The sequence below is a fragment of the Arvicanthis niloticus genome, chromosome 15 (genome assembly GCF_011762505.2).
Source record: "Arvicanthis niloticus isolate mArvNil1 chromosome 15, mArvNil1.pat.X, whole genome shotgun sequence".
Taxonomy (NCBI): domain Eukaryota; kingdom Metazoa; phylum Chordata; class Mammalia; order Rodentia; family Muridae; genus Arvicanthis; species Arvicanthis niloticus.
This window is the reverse complement of record NC_047672.1, coordinates 65820598-65844027: the sequence shown is the minus strand read 5'-3', so window position 1 is coordinate 65844027 and position 23430 is coordinate 65820598. Positions and strand designations below refer to the sequence as shown.

At 38.3% G+C, this 23430-nt stretch overlaps 1 protein-coding gene across 1 annotated transcript in view; it reads right to left on the bottom strand.

Annotated features, from left to right (window-relative positions):
- Positions 1-14787: 14787 nt before the first annotated feature.
- Sema3e (semaphorin 3E) overlaps positions 14788-23430 on the bottom strand; it is a 43517-nt gene continuing 34874 nt past the window's right edge. Inside the window, exons 14-15 of the mRNA XM_076913179.1 lie at positions 18943-19111; positions 14788-15454 (exon numbers count right to left, since the gene is read on the bottom strand). Coding sequence (XP_076769294.1) covers positions 14940-15454; positions 18943-19111 — 684 coding nt within the window. The 3' untranslated portion in view covers positions 14788-14939. The remainder of the gene's footprint in view (positions 15455-18942; positions 19112-23430) is intronic.

Here is a 23430-nt window from a genome sequence, read left to right as displayed (position 1 = left end):
TTAAGTCATAATGACTCTATGATGAAAGTATCATTCAGGCTGTAAAACTCAGCATGTAGACAGGACTACCAAGCAAAATAAAAACAAAGACCTAATCAATCTGGAAAAGTCTCTAAATGCACTACCTATGCTTTTGAGCTTCTGTATTTCTGCTTCTTGATGTCTGTTTTATTTATTTATTTATTTATTTATTTATTTTGGTAACTAAAATATGGAAACACAGAATATGGATTTTGTGCTTAAAAGCTTACCCTAAGAAAGCCTGAGTCCTGAAATAGAATTCCAAACAGCTGGCATAGTTGTCAGATGGCAAATAAAGACTATATTGACTTAAACCTCTGCCTAAGCAGTCTTCTTTGGTTGATACCCAACAATAGAAATCACCTGATCCTTTGAAGACACTGTCAATTAGCCCTGGAATTTTTTTCCTCTCATGTCCAGTTATTCATGAGAATAAATATTGTCTACATTTTTAAAACCTCTTCTTGTATTTGTGTCAAAACTATGTGATGATCCTCTAGATAACCAATTATTGCTTAGTGGCCCATCCATTATCTGTGTGTGCACTCGTTCTTTTATCCAGCATAAGCTATACACTCTGCTAAATAAACTGAGAGCTTTATAGACTGCTAAGATAAATGCACATTTTCATTGATTGCTGCTGTACTCATATGTTTTGTTCATTCATTTGAAAATTTTATGCTAACTTTATATTGATAGGATAGGACAGTGTGCCCTTTATATGAGAATGAAATATCTGATGCTCTGTGTTTTCTTCTCATGCTGTGTCTTTTCTATTAAAAAGTCATTTGACATCCCTGTGTTTTTGTGTTACAAGCTATAATTAGATGGAATATATAATAGACTTGTTCTTGAACTTTGGGTCAATGATCCCTTTAATAATTAATAAAAGCCACACAGACCTTGCTTCAGAATAAAAATGAACTGTAATTTCAGAGTATTTATGTATCACATCATGACAGTTATGGCCCAATAGATCTATTTATTCATGATATAATTAGTGATTTAATGTCGATGACCAATGGCTACACTAAGTCCAGGGACAAGGAAGAACAAAACATTATTGCTGCTGCTATAAAACTTTCCTAAAAAGAGCAGTGGTCTCATGGAAAGCTTGACTATGGAGGAAATGTGGGTCATACTGTAGTGCAGTCTTACTTGCTTGGTGAGACGTTTTGTGGAGGTTTGAGTGAAAATGACCTCTTTACACTCATAATAGAGAGTGGCATGATTGAAGGTGTGACCTTGTTCGATGAAGTGGACAAAGAGTGGATTTGAAGTTTCAGAAGCTCAACCCAGGCCCTGCGTCACTCTCTTCTTGCACCCTGCTAATCCAGACAGAGAACTTCCTGTGACTTCTCCAGCACCATGTTTGATAGCTCACTGCTGTGTTTAGCATCATTATAATGAAACAGACCTTTGAACTTAGGAAAGATAGCTAAGCACACACACACACACACACACACACACACACACACACACACACACACAATAGAAATAAGGAGGAGAGAGATGATAAAGGGGTTGTAGAACAGAATAAATATTGACATAAGTTAAATATTATTAAGTAAGGAGAAAAGGTGAAAGCAAGTTTAGGGGGTTGAGATTTATATCCACAGCATTGAAGCGATTTCATGGTCTCAGGGGGAGGTGAGTCAGGACCCAGATTGTGCTCTAAAATGATGACTTCTGCTATGGGTATAGAATGAATGAGGAAAGAGGGGAGCTGTGACAGAAATTCAGAAAGGGACAGTCTGACAGAAAAGAAGTAATTAAAGTGGTAATGCACGGGGGATCTCTGAGATTCCTTGTTCTTTTATGTAAATGTCCATGTGTAACTTCTATCATGCAGTCTGGAGTCTATAAATAACATCAGTTTCCTCATTCGGTACTTCACTGGGTACCTAAAGATAACTACCTCAAAGGGGTTTCAGTTTATTTTATAAGAATAAATGTAGCATGCTTGCAAAATACAAATAGCCTGGCTAAAAGTTACATGTAAATATGGTTTTAACTGTTGCTTATGTTTTTGTTATTTATTTCCCAATTCTACTTTAATTTAACCCATTCTTGAGTTTTTCAAGAAATATACTGTGAAGTTGTGGGGACTTGCCTGTAGTCCGGCACTTGAGACCTGCCGGACTTAGCACTCGAAAGGAAGAGGCAAGGTTGGACCTTTCCACCGCAGCGGCCCTATTGCCCATGCTGTACTCTTTCTCTTCCGGTCCCAGGCGCTGTGGGAGCCCTGAGTTACCGTACAAACATGGCCAAGTCCAAGAACCACACCACATAAACCAGTCCTGCAAATGGTACAGAAATGGCATCAAGAAACCCCAGTCACAAAGATACAAATCTCTTAAGGGGGTTGACCCCAAATTCCTGAGGAACATGCGCTTTGCCAAGAAGCACAAGAAAGGCCTAAAGTAGATGCAGGCCAACAATGCAAAGGCAGTGACTGCACGTTCAGAGGCCATCGAGGCCTTGTAAAGCCTCAGGACATCAAGCCTAAGATGCCAAAGGGCCCCAGCCGCAAACTCTCTCATTGCTCACCCCAAGCTTGGGAATTGGATTCGAAGCGGCATGGCCAAGAGTTGTAAGCTCTGCCAACCAAAGCCCAAGGTTCAAACCAAGGCAGAGGCCAAGGCTCCAGCTAAGACCCAGACTTCAGCTCCAGCCCAGGCTCCCAAAGGTGCCCGGGCCCCTGTGAAGGCCCCATAGAAAAGGCTTCTGCCAGTGTAAAGACAGATGGACTGGCGAGACCCACCTACCCCCACACTATTTGCAGATGACCAGTGTCCTATGCTGTCTTTACAAATAAACCCAAGGCAAGAAAAAAGAAAGAAAGAAAGAAAGAAAGAAAGAAAGAAAGAAAGAAAGAAAGAAAGGAAGGAAGGAAGGAAGAAAGAAGCGAGAGAATCAAACGCTCAAGAGAGAATACATTCCAATTCCAGCAGAACTCTAGTTCCTCGGGTACAGGACACACCAATCACAAGGACAGGTCAATGAGCCTGTGGTAATTTAAATATGCTTGACCCATAGGGAGTGGCACTGTTAGGAGGTGGGGCCTTGTTGGAGGAAGTGTGTGACTGTTGAGGTAGGGTTTGGATGTCTCCTCATATGCTCAGGCTCTACCCATTATAGAAGAGAGCTTCTTCCTAGCTGCCTGAGGATGCTAGACACTCTTGGTTGCCTTCAAATCAAGATGCAGAACTCTTAGCTCCTTATCTGCCTGTATGTTGCCATGCTTCCTGTTATGATAATAATGAAATAAACCTCTGAAACTGTAAACCAGCCTCAATTAAATGCATGACTTTTTAAGAGCCACCTTGGTCCTGGTGTCTCTTTATAGCAATGGAAAACCTAAAACAGAGGCCCTGCCAACTGAACTGCCCCACTCCCTAGACTTGGTTGCCACAGACCCATTTCATCCCTCCCCCAACACCTTTCCCTTTCCCCATAGCTGTACCCCTGCTGCTGATTCCAGCAGGCTCCTGCTGCTCAGGTGAAGGGCAGATCAGTCAAAACAATTGCAACAAAGGCCAAGCTAGTTGCTGAAAGTCAAGTCTCCAAGGTGGTCAGAGACACTGTAGTGAATCAGTGGTCAAGCAAGCCACCAGAAATCCAGACCACAATGAACAGAAGACCAAAAGAAGAATAGAAAACAAAAAACAAAACATCCACCCAACAAAGACAAACTCAAAAATCAGCATCTAGACCTATAATCATCCCAAAGTCAGATGCCTAAACACCATTGTAAGAATTTAATTAACAGCCAGGGGAATATGGCATCACCAGAGCCCAGCTATCCTATAACAGCAAGACCTGAATATTTCAATGCAGCTGAAGCACAAGAAAATGATCTTACAAACAACCTCATGAAGATAATAGATGTTGATAAAGAGGAAAATTTTGAAAATCCCTTAAAGAAACTGAAGAAAAGGCCAACAAAAAATTGGAGGAAATCAATAAATCCCTTAAAGAATCTAAAGAACGCCAAGAAAAAAATCAAACAGGTGAAAAAAACTGTCAAAGACCTGAACATGGAAATAATAAAAGCAATAATAATAAAAAAAAAACACAAACTGAAGGAATTCTGAAAATGGACAATCTAGGTAAATAAACAGGAATTACAAATGTGGCCAACACAAGAATACAGACCTGGAAGAAAGAATCCTAGGGGTTGAATATAGGATAGAAGAAATAGATTCATTGGTCAAAGAAAATGTTAAATCTAAAAACTTCCTAACATAAATCATTAAGGAAACCTGGTACACTATGTAAAAAAACCAAGTCTAAGAATAACAGGAATAGAAAGAGAAGAGTCCGAGCTCAAAAACACATAAAATATGTTTTAAAAGACATAGAAAAAAATTTCCTAACATGAAGAAGGATGTGCTTATTATGATACAAGTAGTTTACAGAACACCAAATAGATTAGAAGATAAAGGAAGAGTCCCCATGCCACATAATAATCAAAACACTAAATGTGCAGAACAAAGAAAGAATATTAAAAGCTGCAAGGGGGAAAGGTCAAGTAACATATAAGGGCAGGATTAGCATATTAGAATTAACCTGACTTTTCAATGGAGATGCTAAACGCCAGAAGGGATTGAAGAAGTATGTCTTGCAGACCCTAAGAGACCTAGCAGTCAGCAAAGACTAAGATACATAGAAACACTTCCAATCACCATAGATGGAGAAAAGAAAATATTTCATGACAAAAGTCAAATTAAACAATATCTATCCACAACTACAAACCTACAGAAAGTATTAGAAAGAAAACTCCAACCAAAGAAGCTTAATTATTTCCACAAAATCACAGACAATAAATAATTTCAAACCAGCACACCCCAAAGAAGGAAAACACACACACATACACACCCACCACCACCCACCACTATATCTCAATATCACCAAGCCCCGACCCCCAAGTAGAGGCTAACAGAGTGGCTGTGAAGAGAGGAGCCATTGTTCTGCTATAGACAGGAAATAAACCTAAACATCAAAGATAGACATTACCTCAGAGTAAAAGGTTAGAAAACAATTTTCCAATTTCTAATATCTAAGAAACAGACTTCAAACCAAAACTGATCAAAAGAAATGAATAAGGACATTTCATACTCATCAAAGGGGAAATCCACCAAGACAACACCTCAATTCTTAACATCTATCGTCCCAAAACAAGGACATCAACATTTGTATGAGAAAAAAATCACTAAAATTTAAATCACACATTAAATCTCACACATTAATTTTGAGAGACTTCGGTATCTCAATCTTTCCAATGGAGAGGTCATCCAAACAAAAACTAAACAGAGAAATAATGGAGCTAGAAAATATTATGAATCAAATGGACCTAATATATCAACAGAACATTTCACCCAAACACAAAAATTATATATATATATATATATATATATATATATATATATATATATATCTTCTTCTTAGTGCCTTAAATAACATTCTCAAAATTTGACAACATACTTGATCACAAAGCAAGTCTCAACAAACAAACAAAAAAAAATTAAAATAATCTCCTGTATCCCATCAGTTCATGATGAAATGAAGCTGGACTTCAACAACAACAGAAACAACAGAAAGCCTACAAACTCATGGAAGCTGAATGGTCTACTCAATGACCACTGGAAGAAATAAAGAAAGAAATTAAAGATATCTTAGAATTCAATAAAAATGAATGCACAACTTATCCAAACTTACAGGACACAATAAAAGTAGAGCTAAGAGGAAAGTTCCAAGTGCCAACATAAAGAATTAGTGAGATCTCATAGTGGGGATGTAACAGCACAACTGAAAGCTCTAGAACAAAAAAAGTAGCAAACATACCCAAGAAGAGAAAGCAGGAAATAATCAAACTCAAGCCAGAAATCTACAAAATAGAAATAAAGAAAACAATAGAAAGACTCAATGAAACAGAGTTTGTTCCTTGAGAAAATCAATAAAATGCACAAACTCTTAGCCAAACTAATTAAAACATAGACAGAGGATATTCAAATTAACAAAATCAGAAATGAAAAGGGGGACATAACAACAAACACCACGGGAATCCAAAGAATCATTAGATCATATTTCAGAAATCTCTACTCCACAATATTGACAAACCTAAACGAAATGGAAATTTTTCATGACACCACTTGCCAAAGTTAAATTGAAATCACATAAGCAATTTAAACAGACTTATAAACCTTAAGGAAATAAAAGCAATCACTAACAGTCTCACAAACAAACAAATACAAACAAGCAAGCCCAGGTCAGATGGTTTTAGTACAGAATTTTACCAGAATTTTAAAGAAGACCTAATACTCTTCAAAGTATTCCACAAAATAAAAATGGGGAAAAAACATACCCAAAGCACACTCGATCCTACCACAAAGACACTTGATCAACTACATGTCCCTCAACCAAAGAATAGATAAAGAAAACGTGGTACATTTACTCAGCCATAAAAAATAGTGATGTAAAATTTTCAGGAAAATTGACAAAGCTAGAAAAGTCACTATGAGTTAGATAACCCAGACCCAGAAAGACAAACGTGGTATGTACTCACTTATAAGTGGATATCAGCCATAAAGTAAAGGACAAGATGGCTGGAGTCCAGAGAGAGAGCCAGAGAGACAAAGCAACAAAGACGGCTCAAGAGTCTCTTGGGGAAGAGAAAATAGAATAGATTTAGAAGTTTGACTGGGACCAATGGGGTTGAGAACAGGAGGGATCAGTTATGGGGGGAAAGAAAATACTTGAAGAAATGACTGGAATTGGGGGACATTTGGTGGGTACGGTGGAAACTTAGTTCAATGGAACATCTATATAGGAGTAGTCCTAGCAAAGACGCCTTGTAATGGGAGACACCATTACAAAAAAAAAAAAAAAGCTGGCCATCTTTTGTAACCAGAGAAAGCCATAAATGAAGGGATTAGGGCACCAACCCAGCCACAAAACCTTTGATCTAGTTTATCCTGCCTGCAGAGTATGCTGCGACTGGAGCCTAGCAGAATTTTCATCAGAGACCAGAAAGACTTCATCCAGTAACTGATCAGATCAGAGCAAAGTCCTGCAGCCAAACATTAGGTGAAGCTCGGGGAATCCTGCTGAGAAGAAAGAGGGAGGATTGCAGGAACCATTGCAGGGTCATGGACTGAAGTGGAAACTTCTGGTTTGTTTGGAAAATCTGTTATGGATTGCTGTTTGTATTTTCTGCTCCCTCAATGTGGGTTCCCTTACTCAGGTGGGATCAGGCGACATCTTAATTGGTCAGATAAGGTTAGACCAGTGACTGGGCAGTAGAAGGAAAAGGTGGACCTGAAAGTTTTAGAGAGGGGAAAGAGGAAGAAGAAAGACAGACAAGACTGAGAACAGAAGAAGATGGAGGAAGAAGAAGATGAGTTAGAACCACATGGCCTGAAGAAGCCCTAGGTAGAGATTTCACAGATGGGCAATAGAGTAGTGTAAGGTCCATTTGACCCATTTAGATGTATAGCTTGTATTTATATCAATTGAGTTTTGTGTTCTTTGTGTAGAAATTCATTGTTATAAATCTGGCTGGTATATTACAAGTCTCTAACAGTCTAGCCACGAGGATCAGGGCAAGACTGGTTGCTTAGGACTGGCCATGGGGGTGGGCAAGACTGCTGATGCCTGTGCCTAGCTGGATTTAGTGTGGTTTATTTTTTTTAAAAACTCCATGCTACAGATGTCACCATTACATGTTTGCTACCGGACTGAACTGCTGATATACTGACAATGGAGACTGGACTTGTACCACTCCATCCTCTCCTGGCCTAATAACTTTTCTCTTCCCCTACCTCTGCTTCGTCATGGGTTAGAGGAGAGGTTGAATGTTTATTAAAGTAGGTTGGAAAAAAATCTATGCCTATAATGGACACCAGAAGAACAAGATGCACATAATCAATTGATGGGTACTCATGGGAACTTGCAGAGACCAGGGAACCTAGGTCCTCTGCATGTATGGTGTGGCTAAGTAGCTTGGTGTTCTTATGAAAACTCTAGCAGTGGGAGCAGGGGCTGATCCTGACTCTTCTGCTTACAGGTAGGAACCCTTTCTTCTTACTGCGGTGCCCCTTCCAGCCTTGATGGGATGACATGTGTCTGGTTTTATTGTAGATCTTTATGACATTTGTTTGATTTCCCAGGGAGGTTTACTCTTCTCTGGGGGATAGAGGATAGATCTGCGTGAGATGGGAGAACATGGTGATGGGGAGGGAAGGGGAAGGGAGAGAGGAAAACTGTGGTTTGGGAAATAATACAAGATAGAATAAAAGAGAGCACATAAAGACTTTGAGTCTAGCCTGGACTACATAAGGCCCTTCTGTTCCAACCACCTAGGATGGTGTCTATCCTCATGGTTCTGCATGCTGATACCAAAAATTCACAACATTTATTTTAAAAAAGATTGTCTCTTGTTCACACCATTGTTGAAAATTAGTTGTCTAAGTGGCGTGGCCTAACTTTATGGTCTCTATTATGAGCTTTTGTTCTATGCGACTGTTTCAATGGCAATGCCATGCAATTTGTAGCCTGTAGCTTTGTGATGTGTTTTGAATTAAGTAACGTAATGCTTTCTGGTCCCCCAATTTTGGTTCAAGATGCTTTCAGCCACCAGGAATATGATGGTTATATTTATTTATTGTCAACTCAACAGGATCTAGAGTTGCCTTGGAGACAAGATTTCTAGCATAGCTGTGAGAAGTTATTTAGATTAATAAGCCTAATGTGAGGGTTATCTCGAGTCTCATAGCTCCAGAGACCTTCATAGCCCTAGAAGTACACTGAACTGACAACTATTATGGCATGGTGCAGGACACAGCACAAGTCAGCCCTGTGGGGTTGCAGGTTTCTGCTTAGTGCTAGGGTAGGTATAGAATCCTTTCACTGAAGACTGGCCTAGTGATACAGTATTGCAGAAAGTTGGAGAATGGTTAATGATGAAAGCACCTTGTCTAAGATGTCTGATGTGAGACGGAGCCAGAGCTGAGTCTCCCAGCCATAGAGGTGTGTCATGTCTTGGAAGGAGGGTGATTATATGTCTGGCTCCACCAAGTCTAGAGTTGACTTGGTTGAAACTCAGGTATGTCTACTTGGTTCACTGCTCTTCTACTTTCAGTGTAGGTCTAGAGAGTCTGCTTGTAAATTCTGCTGTAGAAACCAGATCCAGTAGTTTCTACAGAATATTGGGTCTCACTTGCCTGTCATTTCAGGCCAATGGCTCAAAGACCAAAATGTGCCTGGTTTCATATTGTACTACCCAGAAAATGGGAGTCCTGCCTTGCTGCTTTGCTGAAAGGTTGGAGGGGGTCCAGTGAAAATCTTTGCAGACATTATCTGTGTGTGTGTGTGTGTGTGTGTGTGTGTGTGTGTGTGTGTGTGTGTGTGATTCTGATTGCTGTTTTTCCTCCCTTCACTCTGACCAGCCCCTGCCCCCCACCCCACCTCCACCTGCCCTGTCCCCTAGATTCATGTCACTCTTTTTCTGTTTCCCTCAAAAAAAAAAAAAAAAAGCCTCCCAGGGATATCCATCAAATATGCCCTAACAAGTTACAATTGAACTGTGTATAAACCCTAATATCAAGGATGCACAAGCAACTGAGCGGGAGGAAAAGGGTTCCAAGAGCAAGTGAAAGAGTCAGAGACACACTCACCTATTCCCACTGTTGGGGAATCCTCTAAGAACATCAAGCTCCATAAGGTATTGAATTTGCTTTATGTACAGTGAGAGATTATGGGGAGGTCCCAGCCTGGACCTCACTCTACATCCGACATTGTTATTATGAATCCAGAAGATAAATGAGTCATTTCCAAGCTTGTCTAAGGCTCTGGATTAGATCCCATATACCAGAAGCAAAACTAGCAAGAACATTTGTTTAAACAAAATCTCTTGTTTAATTAACATAACCTTTCCTTTTTACTAGAGACAGTCTACACATTGAGCAGTTTAGATGGTCTCATCACCATCACATCCTACACAGAAAACAGGTCCTTTACACTAGGCCTTGAATGACACACAGTCCTTAAACCTAAAGTCCACAAGTGACAGGACCTGAGTTGAAGACTCTACAAGATTGATTAACCGGCTCGAATGACCGTGATGGTAGAGAATGAAAATGCTGCAGGCTGAAACCAAATTACTTCCGAGTATCTTTAGCCCTGTGGTAGCTGTGTACCAGACTCACACCTTTGTGCATATCAGGTGAATTCTTTTGGAGAATATCAACAGACTGCTACTCTTCACCCAGCTAAAAGCTAATACGGATGCCATCAGACCATGTCTGAAAGGCACAGCTCGTATGTCCCCACTTGTCTGCAGTTTGCCAGCTGCTTCTTTCCACCAATGTATTGAAGAAGGTCTGATTCATTGCTTTCTGTTGTTTCCTTACTGTAAAAACTGCATCTGTGACTACATTGGAACAAGGTATTTGTAGTCACCTAAATCCCTGTTCGAAGTCAGTGGTTATTCATATCTGGTTCCAGGATAAACTCTCTTCTATTCCCTTAGAGATGATGGCTGTGTGTTTACATACTCAGGCTATACACTTACACCATGTCAGCACCACAAGGAATTGTCCACTAGTCCCAAGTTTGGCACCAAATTCGTTTTAAACATTGTACATACCAAGAGCATAAAATTCGACCACAAAACAAAACTCTCAAATAGAGATTCTTTTAATGTGAAGCTTCATTTAAACAATCTCTCCTTACTCTAAAAATATAGCGGAGAAGACTGAAGCTTGGATACATTAAAAGAGAACTTGAGGTTGGTGATAATCTCCTGCTGCCCAACTCACGAATAGTTGCTATCTGGGGGCATGCTCTTTTCCAGTTCCCGTCTGGAGAATAGAATGCTGAGAGGTTTATTTTTTTCCCCCTGATGTTTCTAGAAAACTAGCCTGGCCTAAATAAACTCCTCTGGTATAAAGGGAGATTAATGATATTTTTCCTTCCTGGAAAAATTGACAACAATTTCTCAGAGAGAACATGTAACTCTTCTCTAGGTTAAAGAAACTCCTTCAGCTAGGCATGGCAGCTCGCATCAGGCTGGGTGTAGGAAATCTGTTTATCTGGGAGAAAAAAGGAAGGAGGAAGGGAAGAAAGAAGGGATAGCAAGAGGGTGGGAGGGAGCGAGGGAGAAAAGGAAGAATGAAGGAAAGGAAGAAGGACGTGAAGGAGGTAGGCAGTAAGGGAGGAAAGAGGGAAGGAGGGATGGGAGGATGGAGGAAGATAGGGTAGAAGAAAGAGGATAGAAAATACTTCTCAGATAGCACTTAATGCTTTGGAGAATATTTATTTCTTTTTCATGTAAGCCAAATGAAATAAAAATTCCATTTAATAATACAGACTTTGTGTAGTATTAGGTGGAGGCTCCACATGGTAATCAAGAAGACACACAGTCACTGGTCCCTTGCAGCCCATTACCAGGTGAGACTGAGTCTCAGAGCTTATCATCGGAGGAAAGAAGCAATATGGCACATGCTTTACAGGCTCTGTAAAAGAGACAAAGGATGCCACAGAGACAAAGACACTCCAGTATTGTGCTCTGGCTCAGAGCTAAACCATTTTATATATAATGAAAGCCAATATATAGAGCTGTTCTTCCAAGACAATAATATAACAAACCAGCCGTTAAAATGATACTGCAACAAGCAAAAGAGAGTTCGTAAAGAATATAGCAATTATACCTGATGCAAATCAGCAACTATTGGCCTGGGAAATGAGCAGTGTATTTAGAAGGAACCAGAGACTGGTTTTCATCACAAGCGTGTGACGTTTACCTGGGATATAAAGTATCTATATAGCATTAAGTACTCCATATGCTTGACAGGATAAAGCTATCATTTTTAAGAACGACTGCTATTCCTCTCATGCTTCAAACATCCAGAATGATTTGTTATACTGTACAAATTTTACAAATATTCATAATTACTATGAGCGTTTACAAAACCCTACACCCCACAACAATTGCTAGATACTCAGTAAAATGACCTACTGATTTAGTCTTTTGTGGGAAGGAAGACACTTAGCGTAATGTTACCGTATATTATGTGCACTGAAATTTAAAAAAAAACAAGTGTAGACTTTTCATTTCAAGCTCTGGATTTGTTAGGATTTTTTTTTTCTGTTTTTTTTTTTTTTTTTTTTTCATGTTTCTCAATGTTGAAAACTTCTCCCTGCAATATTCGCATTTAACAAAAAAGAAGAAAGACTTCCAAAGTCATGCAATCTTTTTAAGTGTGGTGTTCCTCATGTGTCTGGATCTGTAGCTAGGTAGATTTCATTATGTTGAGGGAAAGCCTACTTGTTTTAGTTGGTACCATGGACCCTAAAGAAGCAGGAAACTGGTTATACAGAAAGGCCTCTTTGGAACAAGGATGGGTCAGCTATGTGTTTTGAGGACATATTTTGTTTGCCAAGGTCATGTCTGGGCATCTCACGGTGAGCTGTTATCTTCTTTTACAGAGTCCTTCAGACACCCTGCCTGAGAGCATGGCGGGATCATCATTGCTTTTTTTTTTTTTTTTTTTTCTCAAATATTTTTCAAAGGAAAGTCTTGAATTCTAACCGCAGGCCCAACAAAACACCAGTGATGCTTATGTAGCTGGCTTCAGATTTTGAAAACAGTTAGATTTGTATTCTGTTGGTTTGAACTTTGAAAGGGGTTAGTGATGCATTTTACCCTACTAGGAGATCTACATGTAAGGATGGTCAGAGGAGAGAGGGACAGAAACAGTGGTACATCAGTTATATCTTTGGAACATGTGTGTACTCTCTGTGTCTCTATGTCTCTGTGTCTGCCTCTCTGTGTCAGTTCTTAGTTGTCTTATCTTATGATAAATGGGTGTGTAGGAGGATAAAATAAATTATCTTATGATAAATGGGTGTGTAGGAGGATGTAGATATAATACACGACAATATGTACATATAAATACATATTTATATATAATTTAGTGCTCTCCCTAGATTTGGACCCAAAATTTTATTATGTTTCATTTAAATCAATATATTTTAGATTACTTTTGGATTAATGTCTAATTTTTAGTTCAGTGGTCTTCATTTGTATGTACTAATTAAATTGTAAAAAAGTCATTGAATTCTACTTACCTCACAGCAAGATTATTCTCCTCCTTAGCTGCCTCTTTAGCAGTGAATTAAGATTTAAAAAAAAAAAAACACTCATGCATTTTTTTTTACTTTACTTATTTATTAAGAGAAAACCCTCCTCTTACCTGTAATTTGCTAAGTGGAAGGGTCATTTCAAACCTTCTCCATAGATTTGTCTGTTCCCTTGGAATTTTCCAGACATATACTTTCCTTAGAAACTAGTGAGGTGACTTTATGGTTTTAATTCCCCAACTTGCCCTCCCCCTCTTTGTGTTCATGAACTACAGTATTTTTAAAGCCTTGAATACTTCCTCTACCAATTACTACTGGTGGACAACAATGACTCCCAGTGGATTCTACACAATTACATGTGGACTTTCAGAGGATGTCAATTTTCTCTTTATTTATATTTGTTAGATGTTTTAGAAACTGTGGACATTAAAAACTTCTGTGGAATATTTATGTATTTACTAATCTTAGAATGAAAAGAAATCTATTAGAAGTTCCCAACATTTTATATCCTTAATTATATAGCATACTGAGATAGGTGACATAAATAGTTAAATTTAGGTCTGAATAAGTATTCATAATTGTTTTTATGTACATGACAGTGGCTTTACTCTTACCTAACTGGAAACTCTCAGAAAGCTCATATTTTAGAAAGAAAATTGCTAATTCTTTAAAATACAAAGAGGAAAGAACTCAAGAAATAGACAGTCTGAAAAATATAAATTTTGGTAATATTTATAAGACAAAGATAATAATTCTCTGAAGATGTCAGTAGTAAAATGAATCCAAGAAGCAAATATAAAATAGAAAGATTTTGTTTCTGAGAGAGAATGATTTGATAATTTCTTTACAGGTAAAACATACTTCCAGAATGTCTTCTTGTCAAAGGAAAGGACAGAAAGCCTACTTTCTTATATTTTGTTTTCAAATCTTTGCAGGGTGATTGTGGAAACGGCACTGAGAGAGACGATACCTTCTTCTACCACAAGAGGGAAGCACAGACCTGTTAACAGAATTCTACTTTCATGGTTTGAAAATATTTAAAAATATCTTTCTGAGAGGTTATCTTCCTTCCTTCCACACTGAAGTGAAATTTAAAGGATATGTCTTGTTTATAAAACAGAAATATTTTTAGCATAATTCAGTGAGCGTCCCATGAAGAGAACAAGTCTCCGAACGATGGGTCGCAGGTTTCTTGTACAGTTTATAGCAACCACAACACAGCTGCTTAAAACTTATGGCTTAAAAAAAAAAAAAAATCAACAACTGACCAGAAAGTTCACATGAGAATCCTACAGTATCTGATATTCTGTACATTTTTACCTCATGGCTGCAAAGAAAACCAAAACCAAAACAAACAAACAAAAATAAATCAAACCCAAAAACCTCCAGAAAGATTAGAGCTGATTTAGTTTTACATTTTTCTCGATTATGACAACTTATAACCTTTTCTTTAATATTATAGTTATAATACATATCCCAATGGTAAAATAATTTCCCTGAAAAGCAAGGTCAAAAATTACAGCCCCAACCATATGTTGATAAATACAACGTGAAGCCTTTTAAGCAATACAGTCGTTTTAAGTACTAGTACTGTGAGAGGTTTGTTCAGTCAGATGAGTATGCAGAATAACTTAAAACACCTTCCCCGCCTCCCAGTACTACAGAAAGCTTTTTGAAGTAATGGAAAGACTTGGCATGCTTTCAGTCTTTCTGTTTTCCCCCCCTTAAAAAAACATTTCCATTCTAGGTTCCTCAGCAGCCGGCAGAGGGCGCCCTCAGGACAGCAGCGTGTGCCTGGGCAGGCGGAAGTGCTCAGCTTTGGAGCGAAGCCTCTTTTCTTGGGGGTTGGCATACTTCCACTTCGAGGGAGACATTTTAAGCTTTTTCCTCTTCTTATCTGTACACCACACCTTTTCGCAGTATTCTTCCACTCGCTGGAAGTTGCTGTAACCAATCAGCTGCAAGAATTCCTTGTACCAAGGTTTTGTCCCCTGAGACATACCGCTTAAGGGAGGGCAGGGCATCTTGTGATGTCTTTCTTCTTCATGGTCTTTATGAAACATCCCCTCCACTTTGTGCTCTTCGACCACCTCCAAGGTGATTTTACGCACAGTATGGACAAAGCTATGCTCTACTGTCTGGCAAAAATAGGTCCCTGCATCTGACTTGCGTACTCTGAGGAAGAGCAAGCCCAAGTCCATCTTGACAACTCTGTCATCCGTCTTCACCTGAGAAAACAAAATCAAACAAACAGGTAAGTAAAGAGCAGTGAGAATTGTATGATCCAGAAAACATCAACGTAGGTTCCTCCCGATTACATATTCTTTCCCTTTCATGATCACACCATATAATTATTGTGATCTGCAAATGTACCAAGTAATTAAATGAACCCTGCACTTATTTAGATTGGAAGCTACATTTTATCAATGATCGTGAGGTCATTTCCCACCAATACGTTAAGGAGTCAAGTGCATGCGTGAGAGAGATTTCTCCCTAATGAATCTGATTAAAGAGGAGACTAAAGAAGAGAATCAGGGATGAATATATATATTATATATAATATATACAATATATAATATATATTTATATGTGCATATATATATTTAACATGTCTCAATGGACAGAGCCAATAGCACTCCCCAGGTTCCTCCATGGGATTCTATACTTCCCGTCATCATTACGGAATGCTTCTGTAGGACTGATTAAATGATGGGACTCTTTCATTGATTGTCTCTTATAAACCACCCACAAAAATATTTCAGTGAACACCACAATATCCTTGTTAAGACTTTATTAACAACTTTTAAAAGCAAAAATATGACATCCAAATTCCATTGCAAAGGAACCTATAGTGTAGGGCAGGTTTTAAGATATGCTTGATGATCAAAAAACTCCCTGTATGCTTTGGACATAAACATGCATATTATCTCTACAAATAGATGCATATAATTCAGAGAAGAAAGCCATATGAAGGCTTTCAATGGGTAGGTCATACTGTGTCTTCAATACCGGTATGTGATTTGATATTAGGCAGAGCCAACTTCAAATACAAGTATGGCTAATAATTCGGCAACTGAAGGCCTTTATGTCTATTTTTTGCCTTACTTTTCTTGATAAAAGTGGGAATAATCTAGTGACTAGAAAGTCTGCTGTGAAGGTTGAGTGAAGATACAGTCAAGAACATTCTGCACAGTGCTGCCCATGGCCACCTCTACCTTGCTTGGATAGATACTGCTAGGTAAGGCATGTGTTTTTGTGATTTCTGTGATTTTATGGTCATGGAAGATTGGCAATTCAGACCATACAGGAAGAGTTCCCTGTGATAATACTAAACAGAAAGTTGCTTTCACTGTTGTTGATACAAAGACAAGTTGCAGACTATACAATCATGACTATTTGTAGCCCAGTAGAAGATCCTGGCAGGGGTACTACGGGACCAGCCTTGGTCAGAGTGGCATGGCAGAAGACACGCGTGATGATGCCAGACTGAAAACTGAGACTTTCACATAAAGACAACATGGCATTGGTACTTTCATCAGAAACTCCACCCTTATACATAAGGAAATCTTAATCTGTGAGACTTTCAATTGGTAATTTTTCTGGTCATATAGGCCGAATCAGAAGCTTGAGGGTGTAACAGTTTGCTCCAGATATTCTTCCTTTTTATTTCTGATTCTCTTTGAGCCAAAGGTGTCTTCTCTGCATATGAACAGATGGTTGTAGTAACAGCTGGTCATAAAAATATTCTGAGCACTGACACGGCCTACTGACTCCTCTTTTAAAGTTATTTTTTTAATTAGCATCGAGACAGGAGTTTAATATCTAGAAGATATTTGCTAAAGTACAAAATAAATAACACTAAGCATCCAACAATGAGCTCTCAAGAGACTTGTCTTGCTACCCATTCTCATTCCTTCTAAGCTAGACTTTGATACAGCCTGAGTTCAACTGTGAGCCTCCCCTTAACGCCACATCTGTTTCAGCCTGTGTCTGCAGCACCCTGGATGATATCAATTCAAAGGCAGCCTCCTTTGTTTGGAACCATTGCATTTGCTGATGTGCCTTTCTCCTCAAGCAAGTCCATGTAGTGTGTGTGCATGAGCATGTGCTACATGCTCTTCCTCTGTCCCGATTCTTCTCTTAAGTTCTTTGTTTCTTCATCAGATTTCCTAGTCTTTAAAAAGAAATTAATTCCATGTACTTGTGACCTTTCTATTTCTTTGTTTCAACCAGGTTCCCTAAGATATCATCCATTACACATAGATAGCCCTTTGTCTTTATGTTAGTTTAAACAATACTAAGATTTATACTGTCCTTTAGTAAATATGATACACTCATCTTCCACTGAACCTACCGCTTCCATTTCCTACAGTCCCAATTCTGAAAATTATATAATCATTCCAGGACTCGCATACTCTATTGATGAATATTTATATCTATCTATTTCTCCATCCATCTATCTATCTACCTACCTATTTATCCATCCATCCATCCATCCATCCATCCATCCTCCATCTATCTATCTATCTATCTATCTATCTATCTATCTATCTATCTATCTATCTATCTATCCATCCATCCATCTATCCATCCATCCATCTATCTATTTATCTATCTATTCACCTATCACCTATCTATGTGTCGTTCCTCATAGACAACTTGTAACAAATCCTTATCAACATTTCTTCAGTGGTGACCCAGAAAAACACGTTTTGTCCTCATTGTTTTTTGTGCCTGAGTTAGACCCCACACTTATCTGTCTGACCTGGTCTCACTGCAGACCTCCCCAAACCTTTCTGCTCTCCATTCCTTCTCTCAGGTCCTCCTTACTAGAACTGTGGGCCCTCTGCTCTCTCACTGGCGTGGGGGTTTTTCGATGTCTGGTGCCATCTCTCCCTGAGAAACTGCTATAACTGCACACGTCCTTGTCCTCTAACCCCACATCTCTCCTTCCTTGACATCCTTTTACTGCCTCACTGCCTCTCGTTCCATGCATGTGTATCACAGAGGGTTTCCGTGGCATCTTCCACCTTTTATTTAGCAAACTAATGATGATCTACACTGCCTTAGAGCTTTCGTTTGACCCTGAATGGATATTGCTTGTCCATGACATGAGTTGCTCAGGTGATCAACATGACAAACTGTCTCCCACAGCAGGGAGTGGAACTGATGGTTTCTGGAGGTCAGTGACTTTTCGATATGTATCTTTTTGAGTTACTGTGTTTGTTATTCCAAGACCTAATGCTAACTTATAAACTGTATTTCCTATCATATGGAAGATGAAGCACAGTGTTAGTATTTGTGTTCACCACAAAATATGAACCATTTTCAAAACTTAAATGTTTCCCCTGATGCTAAGAAGAGCAAAGATGGACTCGTTATGCTGATGATATGTAAAGTCGAATGAACTAAAACAACATCCTTATGTAGTACAGTGCAGAAAAAGTATTAGAAACATTTGAATTCAGCGTTGGGATATTGTGGCAGGAATTTTTCTTGCCCATTGTATTTGTAGTAGAACTCGGTGATTGGTCAGTAGAAGAGGTAGGTGGAGCTGGGAGTTGGAAAGAGAAAGAAAAGAGCAAGGAGATGAGGAGGAGAGGAAAGATAATGGGAGATATCCATGTCTCTAGGACTCTCCAATAGTTATTCATGCCAAAAGGTTGGATATTGGGTACCAATTCTAATTATGTGGACATCTTGTGTATGGAGTGTTTGCTGATATATAAATCCACTCGATAATCTTTAAACATTAAGAGTCTTCATTATACTGGGTACCGCGAGCACGAAGGATACTGTTGGGGGTTGAGCCGAGCATTATGAAGATGGTAGAGTTGGCCCAAGAGCCATGCTTAGAGCCATAGACTCCACAGAGCTGACTGGAAGAGACAGCAGCCATGCTAACGTCTCGTGGAGCCAGGGCAGTGATCCTGGGCTGGCGCCTCAGCTGGCATTAGTATGGGAACTTAAGAGCAGAAACCTGATGGTGGCCAGGGAGCTAGCCAAGCCGCACCACCAGTGCAATAGGTAGAAAGTTACACACAAACCCACATACACACACACACACACACACACACACACACACACACACACACTATAGTTATTGTCCCATATTATCTTATGGAGACAGTTATTTCAATGAAAAAAGTATCATACTAATTAATAATTTTAAGGGTATGCAGACTTTTAAATTTATTTATAAAAATTTTCAACAATAATAGGGTGTCTTATTTCAAACATTGAAAGATCATTTATGAGTCCAGGCTACAGGAACACAAATGTATGCATTTCTTCATTCTTCTAAATATCTAACAAACCCTTTAAGATGTGTCATAGTTCATGCAACCATTACATCTTTGAGGGCAAGTAATGAGGACATACAGAATATTAAAAGAAACAAATGTTTTCTTCCCTAATTCTGTCTGCTTCCATTCATGGCACTACCACCTTGTTTTCTCTTCCATGTATGTATGTGTGTATGTATGTATGTATGTATGTATGCATGCATGTATGTATTATTGTGTGTGTGCATATGTACACAGGAAGCACATGTGCCACGGCATATGTTGCAGTGAAAGGACAACTTGTAAAAGTGGATTCTTTCCTCCCACTATGTGAGTCCCATAAGCAAAGTCATCCTTGACAATAAGCACCTTCACTCACTGAGCCATTTCACACAACAGCGAGATGATATCTTAGGAGTGATGCTTCCTCCATGTTCTTTCATCTTCTGTTCTGTTCTTATTCTTTCTCTTCTTTAGTGAAACCTTTTCTAGTGTATGCTAGCACATTTAAATTGTTTGGCCTAGTTTTAAATTTCATTTTCTTTACCCATAAGGATCTTTTATGTCTTTTTACAAGTCAATATCACTGGTGCTCGTAACACACATGATGTTTAAGGTGTTCCTTAAGTCATTTTTTTCAATGCAACTTTCTTCTCTTCATTCACAGTACAAAGTTGTGAAGGAAAAGGTTGCTCTTATTTTTCACGAGTCATTACATAACAAGTGCTCAGCTCAGAATGGAGTGTAAGCAAAACATATCAATTTGAAAAAATCCAAGGCAGTGTTGTATGTCCATGAAAATAGATACAACATCCACATTTCCTAGAACTACCTAATAATGATTTAAATAGCAAAGAAGGCAGCGTGATGCCAATAGCAGCCCATGATTCAGGGAAGACAGCTGTAGCATACATGTAGCACACAAGGAAAATCTAGGACATTGGCTTCATTAGAAAAACCATGCACCCACAAACACCTACAGTGAGCATCATCTTCTGTCTCTCTCCTTTCTCCTGTCAGAGTGAATAACACATGAGAATACAAAATGTGCAGCCTATCGCCCTGCACATAATCAGGTACTTATGAAAAATAGGTGAGCTCTAACCCTGCGTTCACTAAAATTAGGGGTGGGTTTTTGTTTAATATATGATGTCTGATATTATAAGGTCATATTTCACTTATAAGTACATGTTCAAGTTTGAGAAGCACCATATTATAGGCATATAGAGCCCAGATCATATCGAAGAAACATGATGGTTACCATGGAAGTTATTCTACATTGGTTATTTGCACAACAGAAATGGTCCTATTCTCATAATTTTGTTTGCCCTTCCTGGTTACAGTGAATTCACAGGAATAAATGCTATTCTAACTCTCAGTAACCACTATATCTATGGGTAATAGATGCCTAAAAATAAATATGATTTAGAAATTTTTACTTGCTTTCCTTCCACAATGTAATCATTGTACTTTAGCTAACTTAGGGCACACCCAACATTAAATCTTGATTACAGGATTGTTTTCACACAGCTGTGATTTTTCTCTGTCTGCAGTCCAGATTTCTGTGGTCAAGAAGATGGCACAATAATATATTATTCTATCAAATATTCTTCTGGGAAATCTATATAAACACAGAATTTCTTACTAAAAATGGTTTTAATATTCTTTACTATAAAGATTGATTCAGGATGTGCCATTATATCAAATAAAAAAGTAACTTCACCAGGAGCTGTGCACATCTGGGAGCTGGTCAGAAGGAAGCAGTGGCCCCCATGTGTACAAGCTACATGGTTCCATGCCTTGCAATAGAAAGAGACAGACATGGGCCTTGAATTAACACAGAATACATTATAACCAAATAACAAAATCAATTTTGTCAAAAATAAAGACTAACAGCATGTTGCTTTTTTATATAACACATATTTGACATAAACAATGTTTGACTTATACAACAAATATATCTGAGAAGATAAAAGTAAAATTTTCTTTTACTAAATTATGCTGAAATATGTATGACAGAGATTATTGCCAATTAGAGAGTAAACTGCTTCTTGTATCTTTTGTGGAAGTCTAGGACTGTTCAGGGACCAAATTTGAAAAGAAAAAGATTTTTTTTCTAACATAAGAAGACAATGAAAATCATGAGTGAGAATTCAAATTTGAGTAACTACCATATTTAAAACATCCAAGATATGCAAAATGGCCTGTAGAATAAAGTTTCTTGCTATGCAAGACTTGACCACTGGTAACCCAAGAAGTACAGAACTCAGTCTTAAAAGTCATCTTCTGACCATCACCTAAATCGTACAAATCGTACACCATGCAATGTACACATATGTGCACATACATGTGTACACACACAGAGAGAGACAATATTCACAGAAATGAACAGTGCTGACAGATTCATACTTGGGTCTTTTTTCATCAGTGTTATTTGCAGAAACAGCTGTTTTTAAAGCAATCGAGGTTACAATGGATATATATTTGTAGAATGTTCAGTTTCCACCAGAATGAAAGAGAGATATCTCAAATCAAGGATGTGGTATAAGCCATGGTAAGGAGCTTTAAAAGCCATAATTTATAACAAGAGCAGTCAGAAAATAAAGGGAATTGTCACACTTTGCTATTCACATGTGTCTGCAGAGGCCTTTCTATTATGGCCATGTTAGCTGGTTTCATCAAAATCCTGACCATACCAATCTCAGAGGGAGAAAACACATATCTGCTTCCATAGATGCAGGATGATATAGTTCATGTCTCAGTGTTATCTTGAAGAATTAACCAAAGAGATTTCCCTAAAGCTTTAGGTGCATTTGTGTTCTCTATTCATAGTTTAGGAATTGTGTGAGGTCTTTAGATTTTTCACCAAACTAAGCAACCTAAATGACTAATTATCTCAGAACAAGAAAATAGTTAGGACATTGGATGTTATGAAGGGTTTTTTTTGTTGTTGTTGTTGAAACTCAAGGTCTGAGTGTTTGCCAACTGCAAAACATTATTTGTTTTGTAAAAAGAACACTTTTAATCAGTTAAAACAAGAAACATCAAAATTACTAAGCAGATGTTTCAAATGCCGCAATATTTCATGTACTTTGTGTCATGAAAACAAGAAAAAGCAAAGAACCCTGATACGGAACAAAACCCCATGGTTTCTGTGCATGTGTGTCGAGACAGAAGCACAGACATGGCTGTCTTTGATCCCTTACATTTCTTGTTAGTATTGATGAAGGGCAGAAGAATGAGTCAAGTAGCAACCAAGATGTTGGATGAGACATGAAGCCTTACTCTGCAGCTCTTTTACTTTCAAAGATATCACTTTGCTATATACAGTAAACACAGAAGCAGGAACTCTTAAGTTAGGTAGGAGTCACTGTTCACCAGGTTACACATGACTACTGCATTTTCCAGCAGGATTTAAGTGACTTTGAATCATTTGTACAGCTTAGTGGATTAACTAAATGCAGAGTTAAAAATGGTAATGTTGACAATGATATTAAAACAATATTGGAAATAAGTTGCAAATCAAGAAATGGGGCCTGTGTCAGTTTGTACAGTTCAATAACAGACACATTTGTGCATTATTTAAAGTTGACACAGTGCTCACAATATGAAACATTGAGGTTATAGTCTTTAAAACATACTAACACACATTTCCTTTTAAACTAAATATTCACAATGGTAAGATCAATACGAAGGGGGAGACAATGATTCCTCTATATTAAACAAAAGAAAGATTATATAATTGCATTGATCATAGGCACCAGGTGTATCCCGTCTTCAGATTGCTCCCAAATTTTCCTCCAAGAAATTTATGACAGATTTTTCAACTCACTACTAAAACCCAGTCTTCTTACAGTATCATTAGTATATTCTATGACTAAAGAACGTAAGTTCAGAAGATTGAATCTCAAAGACATCGTTCACCTTGTTGCTTTGGTTTTAGTAAGGACTCATGTAGTGACATTTTAGTGCTCACTGGACA